At 36.9% G+C, this 15,872-nt stretch overlaps 1 protein-coding gene across 1 annotated transcript in view; it reads left to right on the forward strand.

Moving 5' to 3' along the window:
• VWA3B (von Willebrand factor A domain containing 3B) overlaps window positions 1-15,872 on the forward strand; it is a 241,472-nt gene that overhangs the window by 188,264 nt on the left and 37,336 nt on the right. The window contains exon 22 of the mRNA XM_032255362.1: window positions 9,994-10,195. Within this exon, the coding sequence (XP_032111253.1) occupies window positions 9,994-10,195 (202 nt within the window). The remainder of the gene's footprint in view (window positions 1-9,993; window positions 10,196-15,872) is intronic.

Consider the following 15,872-nt stretch of genomic DNA (forward strand, 5'->3'; position numbering starts at 1 on the left):
ACTCCTGGGTTCAGGCAATTCTCCTGCCTCAGCCTCCTGAGTAGCTGGGATTACAGGCACGCGCCACCATGCCCAGCTAATGTTTTGTATTTTTAGTAGAGACGGGGTTTCACCATGTTGACCAGGATGGTCTCGATCTCTTGACCTCGTGATCCACCCACCTCGGCCTCCCAAAGTGCTGGGATTACAGGCTTGAGCCACCACGCCCGGCCTGTCTGTATTCATTAACCAACCTCACTTCATCTCCCCTGCCGCCACACACACTCTTTCTTGCCTCTGGTAACTATGATTCTATTTTCTGCCTCCATAAGATCAACTTTTTTTTTTTTTTTTTTAGTTCCTATAGATGAGTGAGAACATGTGCTATTTGTCTTTCTGGGCCTGGCTTATCTCACTTAACATCTGACCTCCAGTTCCATCTATGTTGCTGCAAATGACAGCATTTTGTTCCTTTTGTGACTGAAGAGTATTCCATTGTGTAGATAGATAGATAGATAGATAGATAGATAGATAGATAGATATAAATAACATTTTCTTTATCCATCTATTGATGGATACTTAGTTTGATTCAATATTTTGCTGCCAATAAACATGAGGGTGCTGGTGTCCCTATGATATATACTGATTTACTATTTTTGGATAAATATCCAGTAGTGGGATTGCTGGATCAGGTGGTAGGTTCTTATTGCTTTACCTCCTCATGAACACTTGATATTTTTCTTTAAGTCATCCTACTGTGTGTGAAAAGCTATTCTATTGTGGTTTTGATATGCATTTTCTTAATGACCAATGATGTTAAAAACATCTTTTCATGTGCTTGTTGTCCATTTGTATATCTTCTTTGGAGAAACGTTTAATCAAGTTCTTTGTCCATTTTCAAATTGGGTTGTGTTTTTGTTATTAAGTTTTGTTGTATGACTTCTGAGTATTAAGTCATTATCAGATATCTGATTTGCCAGTGTTTTCTCCCATTCTGTGAGTTATCTTTTCATATTCTTCATAATGTCCTTGGATGTGCAAAGGTTTTTAAGTTTTAGGAAGTGAATTTATCTTTTTTTTTCTTTTCTTGTTTGTGTTTTTGTCAAATCTAAGAATCTATTGCCAAATACAAAGTCATGAGCATTTAGCCTTTTGTTTTCTTCTAATATGTTTATGGTTTTCTCTTACATTTAGGTTTTTGATCCATTTTTGTGTATAGTGTGAAGTAGGGTTCCAACTTTATTCTTCTGCATATAAATACCCAGTTTATCCAGCACTATTTGTTTAAGAGACTGTGCTTTCCCTTTGAATTGTCTTGGTACCCTTGCCAAAAATCATCTGACCATAAATGTTTGGGTTTATTTCTGGACTCTCGTTTCTATTCCACTCGTCTATATGACTATTTTTATGCAAGTTGACACTGTTTTAATTACTGTTGATTTGTATTAAGTTTTGAAATTGGGAAGTATGAGTCCTTCAACTTTGATCTTCTATTTGAAAATTATCTGGACTATTTAGGGCCCCTTGAAATATTATATAAATTTGAGGATTTATGTTTTTATTTCTGCAAAAAAATTGAAATTTTTATAGGGATTATATTTAATCTATAGATTGCTTTGAAGAGTATTACCATCTTAATAATATTGTCTTCCAATCCATGAACGTAGGATGCCTTTCCATTTATTCAGTGGATCTTTAATTCCTTCAGCAATGTTTTATAGTCTTCAGCATACATGTCTTTCACATCCTCTGTTATTTTGTTCTTTTGGATGCTATTATGAATGGGATTGTTTTCTTAATTTCATTTTCAGATTCTTCATTGCTGGCACATAAAAACACAACTGAATTTTGTATCTTGACCTCGTACCTTGCAACCCTGCTGAATTTCTTGGTACTAATCATTTTATGGGGAATCTATGGAATTTTTTTACATATAGAAACATGTCATCTGCAAGTAGGAATAATTTTACTTCTTCCTTACTAATTTGGATACCTTTTATTTCTTTTTCTTGCCTAATTGACCTAGCTAGTATTTCCAGAACAACATTGAATAGCAGTGGTAAAAGGGGACGTTCTTGTCTTGTTCCTGATCACAGTGAGAAAGCAAGGAAGTTCCCTTGTATTCCTAGTTTTCTGATTGTTTTTATCATGAAAAGTGTGTGTTAAATTTTGTCAAGTGCTTTTTCTGTATCTATTGAGATGATCACCTGTTGATAATTTTTTCCCTTTGCTCTACTAATGTGATATATTAAATCATTTGATTTCTTAGGTTGAACCACTCTTGCATTTCTGGCATAAATTCTACTTACTCATGATGTTAATCCTTTTAATATTCCGTTGGATTTGATTTGCTAGTATTTTATTAAGAATAGTTATGTCCATATTTATAAAGAAAATGGTCTGTAGTTTTTTTGACATGTCTCTCTAGCCTTGGTATCAGGGTAATTTTATTCTTGTTGACTGTTAAGTATTCCCTCATCCATTTTTTGGAAGAGTTTGAGCAGTATTGTTGTTAATCATTTGTTTGGTAGAATTCACCAGTGAAGGCATCTACTTCTGAACTTGTCTTTGTTTGGGGGTTTTTGATTTCTTATTCAAAGTCTTTAATTGTCATATAGCCTGTTGAGATTATCTATTTCTTCTTGAGTCATTTTGGTAATCTGTTTCTAGGAATTTGTGCATTTCATCTAGATTATCTATTTTTGGCATAAAACTACTTATAGTATTCTCTGTAATTCTTTTGATTTTTGTAAGCTCCTTAGTAATGTGCCTGCTTTCACTTCTGATGATAGAAGTAATTATGTATTTTCTCTTTTTAGATAGCCTAGCTGACGATTTGTCAATTTTGTTGATATTGTCAAAGGACAGACTTTTCATTTTGTTGATTCTCTTTTCTATTCTATATTTTGTTTATAAGTGCTCTGCTCTTCATTATGTTCTTCCTCTGCTGGCTTTGGGTTTAGTTTTCCCTCCTTTTTCTAGGTCCTTAAGGTGTAAATTTAGGTCATTGATTTGAGAGCTATCTTTTTAATGAAGGAATTTACAGTCATAAAATTTCCCCTGAGCACTGGCTTTGCTGCACCCATAAATTTGGGTGCATTGTGTTTTCATTTTTATTTATCTCAAATTATTTTCTAAATTCTCAAGTAATTTCTTCTTTGGTCTATTGGTTGTTTGAATGTGGTATTTAATTTCTATGTATTTTCCATTTTTCCAGTTTTTCCTTCATTATTGTTCTAGCTTTATTCCATTGTGGGTAGAAAATATGCTTTGTGATTTTGACCTTTTAAAATCTTGAGAATTGCTGTGACTAACATGTGGTCTATCCTAGAAAATGTTACATGTGCACTTAATGTATATTCTAATGTTGCTGGGTGGGGTGTTTTGGATATGTTTGTTGAGTCTAGTTCATTTATAGTGTTTTCTAGTCCTCTATTTTCTTTTACATTTTCTGTCTAGATGTTTTATCCGTTATTTAAAGTGACGTGTTGAAGTCTCCAACTATTTTCACACAATTGGCCCTCCATATATGTGGGATCTGCATCCATGATTCAACCAACCATGGATCAAAAATATTTGAAAAAAGAAAAATAACAATGCAACAATAAAAAACAATACAAGTAAAAATCAGTATAGTATAACAACTATTTACATAGCATTTACATTGTATTAGATATTATAAATAATCTAGACATGATTTAAAGTATACAAAAGGATGTGTGTAGGTTATATGCAAATATGATGCCATTTTATTTAAGAGACTTGAGCATCTGTGAATTTTGGTGTCCATGGGGGTACTAGAACCAGTTCTCCATGGATACCAAGGCACTGGTACATAACTACCTGTGCCTCCCTGTGATTCTAAAAATATTTGCCTCATGCATTTTAGGGCTCATTGTGCATGTATGTTTCTAATTTTTGTATCTGCTTGATGATCTGAGACTTTTACCAATATAAGATGTCACTTTTTGTCTCTTGTAACAGTTTATAACAAAATTTACTTTGCTGATAATATTACAGCCACTCCAACTCTTTTTGGTTACTATTTCCATGGAATATCTTTTTTATCCTTTCACTTTTAACCTATTTGTGTCTTTAGGTCTAAAGTGAATCTCTTTTTAAGGAGTGTATAGTTGGATCATTATTTTCTTCATTCAGGCAGTTTTTCTAAGTGGTGAGTTTAATCTATTGACATTTAAAGTGATTATCAGTAATGAATTTACTTCTGCCATTGTGCTATTTATTTGGCATGTCAAAATTTTGTTCCTCGATTTCTCCAATATTTCTTTTAGTTTTGATTCGTTCTAATGTGTCGTTGTGATCACTCTATTTGCTTTTCTGTATACTTTTTAGTTATTTTTAGTGATTACCATGGGATTATAGTTAACCTCCTAAATTTATAACAATCCTGTTTGAATTGATAGAGTTTTAGTAGGCAACATTAACTGTTCCTATTCAGCTTCATCCCTCCTTTACATAGTTTTTGTCACAAATTATATCTTTTACATTGTGTGCCCATTAACACTTATAATTATTATTTTATGCATTTGTCTCTTAAAAATAAAGACAACAACGAAAGGAGTTACATACCAAACATACAAGAATACTAGTGTTTGTATTTACCTATGTAGTTATCTTTACTAGTCCTGTTTATTTCTTCATGTGGCTTAGAATTATCTTCTAGTGTCCTTTCACCTCAACATGAAGAGCTGTTTATAGCATTCCTTTTATGACAAGTCTGCTAGTAACAAACTCACTTACCTTTTATTTATCTGGGAATGTCTTAATCTTGTCTTCATTTTTGAAGAATAGTGTTACCAGATACAGAATTCTTGACTGATAGTGGGTTTTTTTCAGCACATTAAATATATCACCCTATTACCTTCTGGCTTCCATAGTTGGTGATGTGAAATCAACTGTTAATCTTATGGAGGAGTCTTTATTTATGACAGGTCACTTTTATCTTGTTCCTTTCAAGATTCTCCATTTGCCCTTCAATAGTTGGATTATAATGTGTGTTGGTGTGACTCTCTTTGAGTTTATCCTGCTTGAAGTTTTCTGAGCTTCATGAATCCTTCTCCACATCCTTGGCAACACTTCCTATTTTCTATTTTGTTTAGTTTTGTAGTGACCAGCCTAATGGATATGAAGGTTATCTCATAGTGGTTTTGATTTGTGTCTCTCTATTTTTTTACATGCTTCCTGGATATTTGTATATCTTCTTTGAAGAAATGTCTAGTCAAGCCCTTCACCCATTTAAATTGGATTATGTTGTTGTTGCTGTTGTTGTTGTTGTTGTTGTTGAGTTGTAGTTCTTTATGTATTCTGGACATTAAACCATTCTCAGATTTATGATTGTCATATACTTTCTCCCATTTTTAGATTGTTCTTTCACTGTTGATTTGAAGCTATTTTCTTTGATGCACAAAAGTTTTTAGGTTTAATATAGTCCCATTTGTCTGTTTTTGCTTTTGCTGCCTACACTTTTGGTGTCATATCCAAAAGAGCTTGTGAAATTCAGTATAATGAAACTTTATCCCTGTTTTCTTCTAGGAGATTTATAGGCTTTGATATTTAATCATTTGAGTTAATTTTTATATCTGTTTTAAATGAAAAGTTCAACTTCATTCTTTTGCATATGGATAATCAGTTTTCCCAGAATCACTTCTTGGAGAGACTGTCATTTTTCCATTGTGTAGTCTTGGCACCCTTGTCAAAAATCACTTGGCAAGATGATATGAGAGCTTATACATGGACTCTTTATTCTGTGCCATTATTCAATATGTCTGTCATTATGCCAGTACCACTGCTTTGATTACATTAAAGACAGTACACTATATTGATTATTGTAGCTTTGTAATATGTTTTGACATCAGGAGGTATGAGGCTGCCAAATCTGTTCTTCTTTCTCAAGATCATTTTGGCTATTTGGTATCTGTTGGAATTCCATATAAATTTTAGGATTTTTTTTTATTTATACAAAAAATATCACTGGGGTCATCATGGGGATTGCATTGAATTGTATATCACTTTGGGTAGTATGGACATTTTAACAATTAAGTCTTTCAATCCATGAACACAAAATGTCTTTTTACTTGTGTCTTGTTTAATTCTTTCAGCAATGTTTTGTAGTTTTCAGTGTACTAATCTTTCACCTCCTTAAAGTTATTTATAATTTATTATTTTTGATGCTATTGTAGATGGAATTATTCTCTTAATTCCTTATCTGATTGTTCATTGTTAGTGTATAGAAATGCAACTGATATTGTGCATTGATTTTATGTCCTTTAAATTTACTGAATTTATTAGCTCTAACGGTATTTGTGGAATCTTTAGGGTTTTCTACATGGAAAATCATGTCCTTTGTCAGCAGAGATAATTTTACTTCTTCTTTTCTAATTTGGATATTGTTCATTTCTTTTTCATGCCTAATTTCTCTAAGACTTCAGTACTATGTTAAATAAAGGGGCAAGAGTGGACATTCTTGCCTTGTTCCTGATCTTGGAGAAAAAGCTTCCAGTCTTTCATTATTGAGTACAATGTTAGCTGTAGGCTTCCTTATGTTGAGGTAGTTTCTTTCTATTCCTAGTTTGCTGAGTGTTTATTTTTATCATTAAAGGATGTTGACTTTTGTCAAATGATTTATCTGTATCACTTGAGATAATCATATGAGTTTTGTTTTTCATTCTGTTAATGTGGTATATTACCTTAATTTTCATATGTTGAACTATCCTTGCATCCAGGAATAAAGCCCATTTTTTCCGTGGTGATTATCTTTTTAATGTACTGTTTAATTCAGTTTGCTGTTGGTTGTTGAGGATTTTTCTGTCACTGTTTATCAAGAATATTGGTCTGTAGCTTCTTTTACTTTATAGTATCTTCGTCTGGTTATGGCATCAGCATAATTCCAGTCTCGTAAAATGAGTTAGGAGTATTTCTTCCTCTTCAATCTTTTGGAAAAGGTTTGAGGAAAATTGGTATTAATAATTTCATTGTTTGGCAGAATTCTCCAGCTAAGCCATGTGGTACTGGGCTTTTATATGTTAGGAGGCTTTTAATTATTGATTTCATCTCTTTACTAGTTATAGATATGTTCAGATTTTTAAAATTTATTCATGATTCAGTCTTAGCAGTAGGCAACATGTTTCTAGGAATTTATCCATTTCTTCTTGTTTATGCAATTTGTCGGTATAATATTGTTCACAGTAGTCTCATAATCCTTTTAATTTCTGTGTCATCAGTTGTAATGTTTCCACTTTCATTTCTGATTTTAGTTATTTGAGTCTTCTCTCTTTTTTTCTTAATCTAGCTAAGCATTTGTCAATTGTGTTGGTTGTCTCAAAAAAAAAAAATCTTGCTTTCATTGATTTTTTTTCTATTGTTTTTCTGTACTCTTTCTAATCTTTATTATTTTCTTTCCTCTGCTAACTTGGACTTTTATTTATTCTCTTTCTAGTTCCTTGAAAAGTAAAGTTAAATTTGGGAACTTCCTCATTTTGAAATGTGTTTAGCATTATAAACTCCCTTCTTAGTACTGCTTTCAAGTCATCTCATACATTTTGATATGTTGTGTTTTTTCCCTTCATTTGTTTCAAGATAGCTTCTAATTTCCCTTGTGATTTCTTCTTTGATGTATTGGTTAAGAGTATATAATTTAATAACTGGATTATCCAGTTTTCCTTTTGTTATTATTTCTAGCTTCATTTCATTTTGTACAGAAAAAATACTTTGCTTTCAACCTTCTTTTTTAAAATATTTGTTTTGTGGCCTAATATTTAGTCTATTCTGGAGAATATTCTATGTGTACTTGAGAAGAATGTGTATTCTGCTGTTGGTGGTGGAGTGTTCTCTATATGTTGTTTAGGTCCAATTGATCTGTGTTTTTCAAGTCATCTGTTTAATTATTGATCTTCTGTGTAGTTGTTCTGTCCATTATTGAAAGTGGAGCTTGAAGTCTCCTGATAATACTGGATTGCTTTCTATTTCTTCAATTCTGTCAGAGTTTGTTTTATGTATTTGAGAGCTCTGATGCTAGGTGCACATATATTCATAATTGTTATATCCTCTTAGTGGATTGGTCCTTTTACCATTATATGCAATTCTTCATTCTTATAACAACTTATGACTTAAAATCTATTCTTTAAGTTCACTGATTCTTTCTACTGCTTGATCAAGTCTGCTGTTGAGCCCCTCTACTGAATTTTTCAATCCAGTTGTTATATTCTTTAGCTCTAGAATTTCTATTTGGTTCTTTTTTATAGTTTCTGTCTCTTTGTTGATATTCTCATTTTGTTCATGCATCAGCTTTCTCAATTCTATTAGTTGTTTCTGTTATCTTTTAGCTCATTGAGCATCATTAACATGGTTGTTTTGAATTATTTTTCAGGTAATCCATATATATCCATTTCTTTAGGATCAATTTCTAAAGATTTAATTTGTTCCTTTAATTGGGCCATTTCCTCATATCTTTGTGTGCTTTTTCCTGTATTTTGTATGCCTTACGATATTTAGTTGATATTATGGCATTTGAAAAAATGGCTATCTCATCCTATTTTTACAAACTGGCTTCTTACAGGTGAAGGGCTACACCAATTATCCCAGCTAGAGATTTGGGGGAATCACTGAAACCTTTTCTGGGGATGTGTCTTCTCTGTGTGTAATTTTCCATTTGAAAAAGGTTTGCCGGTTTCTTTCAGGAGCCTTTATATCTTGCTCTCCCTGGTGTGTCTCTGCAGTACTGCAGTATTTCTATTCTCAGAGGTCTCAACCTGACATGCAAAATATACCACTGTTTTCATCACCACTCTGAATCAGGCAAGACAGACACCTGTTTCTTGGGAAGTCCCACAAAAATTGTGAATGTGCATTCCACTCTCTTCTCCAAAGGAGAATCCAGGATTGGGGAGCTTTCTTCCAATTGCATCACATTGTCTTGGGGAAGAGGAGGAAGAAGGGTTAGGGCAGGCAGAATGCAGCAAACTTTCTTACTTTCCTTGATACAGCTCTTCTTGGGTTTGTACTTGTCTAAGTACAAAAAAACCTCTTAATTTGTTTCTGGAATTCTCACAAAGGCAATATGGTTCATATATTGTTAAGTCAGTGTCTCTGTAGGGGAATGAGGTCCTGGGTTTTTATTCTACTAACTTGCTGACATCATTCTAATAAGAATGTTTTGCTGTCTTCTGGTTACGAGTTTGTCTGTGGATTGAGTCCTGTGGTTGTGCTGAATTTAGACTGTACTCTTCCAATATCTAACATCTAAAGAAACAAGTGATGCTTTCAGCAATAAGAGTGAAAATCATGAATTGTTTTCTTTCTCCCTGCCCCTTCCCTTCCAGCAGTGTCTGACTCAGAAGCAGCTCAGACTGGAAATAGAATCCAGGACCTGGGCCATCACACCACACTAGCTTCCTCTGGAGTCCCACAGCCTGCTTATCGGCCATAGAAAATTTGGCTTCTGCTCTTTATGTACCAAAACAGCAAAGCCAAATAGTTTAGACTTATTTAGGCTTGCAAAGAGGAAAGGAGATAAAAATAGCTAAAATGAGCTAGTATAAGAATTACTGCACTGAGGAAAATATTTGGGTTTGTTTAGCTTTGCTTTACTTTGCTTTGTTTTTCAGAGTCACTGCTAGGCATACTTGTGTGAAATTTCTTTGAAGCTCATGCTTGGTTCTGCCAGATGTTAGGCTCCAAATATGGAGGAAAAATGCTGAAAAATGTGTGTGTATCATATTTCTTTAAAAGCAGATAACCTAATGAGGTAATAGGGAAAAGTGCCTATCATAATTCACAGAGATGGTTATTTTTAACCTTTGCAAGCTACCAAAGTCCTGTTGGACCAGAGGGCATGCCTGTGACATTGTCATCTGACACCTGACACTTGCTTCAACAGATGTTTCTCAGGGGAGAGTTTCTTAACAAACTATCTTACCATAGTTTTTTCAGTTACGGTCATTTTCTTTGCTTCTTTATTTCTTCCTCTCTTTCTTTGCTCGTTTGTTTGTTTTTTAGGTTAGATGCAAACAAACCAATACGGTACTTGGAAAACAAAACAGTTTTAAACCAGGCTTTACAACGGTTGAATTGGCCCATTTCATTGAAAGAGCTGTCGATGCTGGAAAATGAAATCCTCACTGGGAAAATGTACATCCAGCAGGCCATGGAACTCCAGGAGGCTGCCAAGAAGAATTATGCAAACAAGGCCCCGGGAGAGGTGGGTACCGTGGAGGTCTCTGTCTTTCCTCCCTCCCTGCCTGTCCCAAGTGATTGCGATCCCTACACTGGCTTCCTTTTCTCTCTCCCACCCACCACCACACTGATTTCTAAAAGAGTTAGAGCCAATCCAGTTAAGGTCTCGGTAGTTTTTTTCATCATAAAGGAAATGGCATTTGATTGTATTATGGACTTATTTTCAAAGCAATACATCTTTTAATAGAAAAAAAAAAGAAGTATAATGTAGTGATTAAAAGCCTGGACTTTCATAGAAACCAGATCAAGAACTAGCCTCAGATCTACCATCTAATCTGTGTGTGATTTTGGCTACTCAGTCTCTTTAAACCTCAATTTTCTTACTTGTAAAATAAGAGAATTAATGTATCTATCTGATAGGGTTGTTTTTAAGAGAAATGAACACAGTGAAGTGCTTAGTATTGAAAGCTCTCCATAAGTGTTAGCAATTATTTTTATAATCATTAATAAAACAAACCTTCTAAAAGAAAAAATAATTTATAACCTGGCTGCCTTATTGCTACCACTTGGGAGCCTTTCCTTTTAGGTTTTTTTCTCCTCAAATGTTTTTTACATATGCACTCAGAGTGTCCATAATTGTTGTATATTCTGCTTTGAAATTCAGCATTGTTTCACAGACTTTCTCTATGTTTTTATTGACTTTTCAGATTCATATGCATGGTGGTTGCATAATATTCCATGGTGTGAATATACCCTGGTTTATTTAATTCTTCACTAAATGTTAAACATTTATAGTTATTTTCCAGTTTTCCGCTTTCTCACATAATATATTCATGATTCCTGTGGTGCACATAGTTGAATTATTTTGTTAAGAAACAGCCTTAGAAGTAGTATTTCTGGATCAAAGAGTAGAAACATTTGGAGTCTATAAGTACACATGGCCAGTGTGAAATCCACTCTCTGACTATACATGGGTGTATATGAATGGTCCATTGTTTGAATGTGTCCCCCAGAGTTCATGTGGTAGAAATTTAATCTCCCTTGCTGCAATGTTGGGGGGTTGACATTTAAAAGGTGTGTGTCAGAAAACTCTCTCAACCAGTGCTCTCACACCACAACAGCAGTCATCAACAGGGAAGAGGTTTCTGTGATCAAAGGTGGGGGGATTTTCCCACACATACCAAGCAGCAGATACCAGTTGCTTCTTCTCCAATTCAACTCTGACAGTACCTCCCTGGAGATGGCATCAGATCCCACAGGTTAAGGATTCAGTCCCCAAAACTGGCTCTCCCAACACATCAATCACGAGTCTGGGCCTCCAGAACTTCTGACTGACCGGCTTCAAGTTGGGGTTCCCTCAACTCCCTCTTTGAGTTTGATTAATTTGTGGGAGTGGCACATAGAACTCAGGGAAACACCGATGTTTAGCAGTTTATTATAAAGAGTATTACAAAGGATACAGATGAAGAGATGCATCATGGGAGCTATGTGTGAAGGGGTGCAGAGCCTCCTTTCCCTGAGTGCCCTCCCTGGATGGCCCATCCTCCAGGAACCTCCATGTGTTAAGCTGTCAGTAAGCTCTCAAAACCCTGTCCTTTTGGGTTCTTATGGAGGCCTCATTACGTAGGAATGATTGATTAAAGCATCTGCTATAGTGATCAGCTTGACCTTCAGCCCCCTCCCGTTCTGGAGGTTGGAGGTTGGGGCTGAAAGTCTCAACTATCTAATCCTACCTTGGTCTTTCTGGTGACCAGCCCCACCCTGAACCTACCTGACAAAGACACACAGAAGACAGTACTTCAGAGACCCAAGGATATTAGCAGTTATGAGCCAGGAACCATGGAAGAAAAAAAATATAAATATATATATATATATATGCCATAACATAATACATATATATATATATATATATATATATATATATGGCATATAAATATATATGTACCATAACACCAAAAGCTGGCTAGACCATGAGGGCTCTGGTCATAAATGGATTATTGGATTAATCCTCATAGAATGGATTAATGTTATTATCACAGGAGTAGATTCCTTATTAAAGGAATGAGTCTGGACCTCTGTTGCACGCTCTGTCTCTCCCATGTGATGCCTTCTGCCAGGTTATAGCGCAGCAAGATGGCCCTCACCAGGTGCTGGCCCCTCAATCGTAGACCTTCCATCTTCTAAAACTGTGAGCCAGTAAGTTTCTATTATAAATTACCCAGTTGGTTGTATTCTGTTACAGCAGCACAAAATGAACTAAGAGATATGGAATGGTTCATCCAAAATCTTACTAAATCCTAGATAATTTTCAGATGTTCACTACATTATAGTCTGAAAATCATTCGCAAAGATCTGACCTTTGAGGTTCATCATTTTGGGTTCAGTCTTTGCCAAGTAATACTGGTGTAGTGTGGCTTAAACTTTTGTTTTTAATGCTCTAGATTCTTGTGTTTTGTTTTCCTTCATTTTATTCTTTCCTTTGCAAATCACATTTTTTCCTTCAGTGTAAAAAACTATGTCTTTTGTGCAGAATGCAAAAATTTTTATCACAGAACGTCATATGTCTAGTAATGTTATTCAAACAAAATGACTTCCTCAAAGAATTGTTCAACGTTTCTTTGGGAGGTACCATCTGATAACCCCAGACATTTTGCTGTTCATTGACCTTTCTCACCTAGATGCCCTCTGAGTGAATTACCTGCCTCTCCTTGAAAAGATGATCTTCCTCTCATTGTGCTTCTTCCTGTCTGCTTGCTCTTTCATTTATTCATTAAAGTATTTATGAGTGCCCACGAGATGCCAAGCACTATTCTAGGCACTGGGAGTACCTAGATCACAATAGACTTAGTCCTTAGACTATCCTTATTCAAATGAGGACCACAGACCATGACCAGTCCCAGGTGCTGAGCTGTGGAGACCCCGCTGCCTAATGGCAGAATTTGCTGGCATATTCTTTTATCTATACTTCATATTAAATTGGCAATAGGAAGTGTTGCTAAGGGAGTGAAAAGAAGCCACTTGTGATTCAGAGCAAAGATAGTTGTGTTCCACTGAATTCATCTGGAATTCTGGCAAGCAAGCTCCTTGTTCACAGCATATGAATTAATTGAATTAATTGTTTTCTGTCTTTATTTTCTTACCACAAAATGGGAATAAAAATATTCCCGTAATTTCTTCAATCAAAAATCATGGAGAAGATTCTGCGCATGGGACAGGTGCTCTCAGGTGGTGAGTGGCCTGTCTCATTCTTTTCTGTCTCCTTGGCATCTCCCAGGGGGATACCACATGTTGGACACAAAACGGGGATTTGTTAACTGCATTGAATGCATGGACCCAGCCTAATGGAGGCGATATTGTGCTAGAGCGTCACCTCTGTAAGAGCCAAGGCCTGGTCTGGTCTTATCTGTAGCTGTGTCCACAGCACTGACAGTGTAGCCCAGTGCACAGCAGCCACTCAGCACATGTGCATTGAACGAGTGAAATGCAGACCCTTATACAAAACAACAGAGGAACCCCCAGAGAACAACTGGAAGATGGGGAAAAGTGACCTCTTCTGACTAGACAGGGAATCTTCACCAATCCAGTCTGGTTCAGAAGGATGTCTAGGATTGGGGCCTGGCTCTCCAAGACTGTGTTCTGAGGGAAAGAAACAGTCTGGGCTCAGGCAGGGATGTGGGAAAGAACACAGAGTGTTCCCTGGGGAACATGGCAGGAGAGAAGGTGGGAAAACATACCAGAAAACGAGGTACTTGAACTCTGCTGGGGTCAGGGACTTATGCCTGTGGGAACTGGACACCAAGGAGGGTTTTCAGCAAGTGAAGGACATTTACAGATGTGTGTCCTAGAAAGATTATTCTGACGGTGAGCTGAGACTCAATGTAAAAAAACAAAATCTGGTGCAGTGCTCCCATTGAGAGGTGTTGAGTCCTTGAGCCAGGTAGGAACAGTGGGGAGAGGACAGGTAAAAGAGACATGGGTTGTGGGAAAGTAGGACATGTGGGGCAAAGTTGAAGATGCCCATGAAACTTCAGTCTTGAACAACTGTGGGAGCAGAAGCACTGCTACCCTTCCATCCCTCCTCTGCTCCTCAGGGAGACAGGTGCTCTCTGGCCAGCCTATCCAACCACGTGTCATCCTCTATCCCTCTGCCCAATTTTTGTTTAATTCGCAGCACGATTCACTACCTAACATGATGTACGCGTTGGTTTAGTCTGTCTTCCCCACTGAAATAAGGGTGGGACTTGGTTTGTGGTGTTGTAGGTGCTCCCTGAGCCTAGAATCATGGAGGGCACCTTGTAGGCACACATACATATTTCGATGAATAAATGAAGGAACAAACACAGGTGAGGTACAGTGAGAGGAAGAGCAGATTTTCAGGGAAAGGTAGTTCACTTTCAGCCCTCCTGATTCTTATATATCCACCGGGCGCACAGGTGAGAGAGGCTGATACACAGCTGCACGTCTGGAGTTTTGGAGACAGGCCAGAGTTGAGATAGATTTGGAGGCCATTTTAAGTGCTGGGAGAGGAGGAGGAGACAGTGGAAGAGACCAAGGCAGATGAGTTAGAGAAGCAGGAGGCCGGGGGTAGAGAGCTGAGGACAAGAGGCAAAAACCCAACTTACAAGGCAAGAGTAGCATCACACAGCTGGAAGACGGCAGTGCCAAGGTTTGCATTCAGGTCTACCTGACTCCAAATAGAAAATTAAAGCACCGGCCTAAAAGATGGTTGTGAGACCACGCACATCATATGCCTAGGAGATTGTGCAGCATCACGTGCTCAGCAGTAAATGCACACAACATATATTGTCAGTGATGGCTATTTCCACTGCTGAAGTTATTATCAAGGAGTTTTGCAAAGTCATGTAGAATGATGTCTGAAAGCCATTTGATTTGGCAAGAGGGAGTGCATTAGTGAGGTTGGCCAGAATAATACCAGTGGAATGGTGGGGACAGAGGCCAGTTTGCAGTGGGTAGAAGGGTGGGTAGAAGTAGAGAAAGCTTGTATAAGAAGTAAAGACTTGCTTCCAGATCTTCACTGAGAAGGCAGGGAGAAAGAGGGTGGGAACACCAGGTGAGCCAGGGCAGGAGAAGGCATTTAGTTTGTGCAGTGGCATCACTGGGTCTGCTGTTGCCTCTTCTTGGTCGGGGGCTAAGACTGTCCCCTCACTCTCTTGCCCTCACACAGGCTGTTGAAGCCGCCCCTGTCTGTTAGGGGAATGCCCAAGTTCCAGAATAAATGTCCCTAGGTAACTGGAGGAGGGGCCACATCTGGTGACTTCTCACAGCTCTTTCCACTCGTGGCATGGCCCTCTGTAGTGGAAGATTTTGAATGTTATTTTCTTACAACGATACTTCTCCTTTCCATGTGTGATACATTCTGAGATTTCAAAACGCCTTATTATCACACCCCACAGATTGGATTTTGTAACAGGACTCAACCTTGAGCATACAAAGCTCCAGGTTTCAAGGCCTTCTGAGATTCTGGGGTGAAAAATACACCATAGATGCAAGTCATTTTTACTTATTTATCTGTAAATATAGCCTCATTTTAAATTCTTTCAGCAAAGGCCGAAGCTTTTGATGGATGTGTATAAATTGGCGTGAAAGAGCCCCTCTGTTAATCATTAAGCATCCCCATGAGCTGACTGACAACAAGCAGCAAAATGGGGATGAGACCAATTGGAGTGTGCTGCCCACGTGTG

Source organism: Sapajus apella, unplaced genomic scaffold (assembly GCF_009761245.1).
Source record: "Sapajus apella isolate SASKATOON/1434 unplaced genomic scaffold, GSC_monkey_1.0 scaffold89, whole genome shotgun sequence".
Taxonomy (NCBI): domain Eukaryota; kingdom Metazoa; phylum Chordata; class Mammalia; order Primates; family Cebidae; genus Sapajus; species Sapajus apella.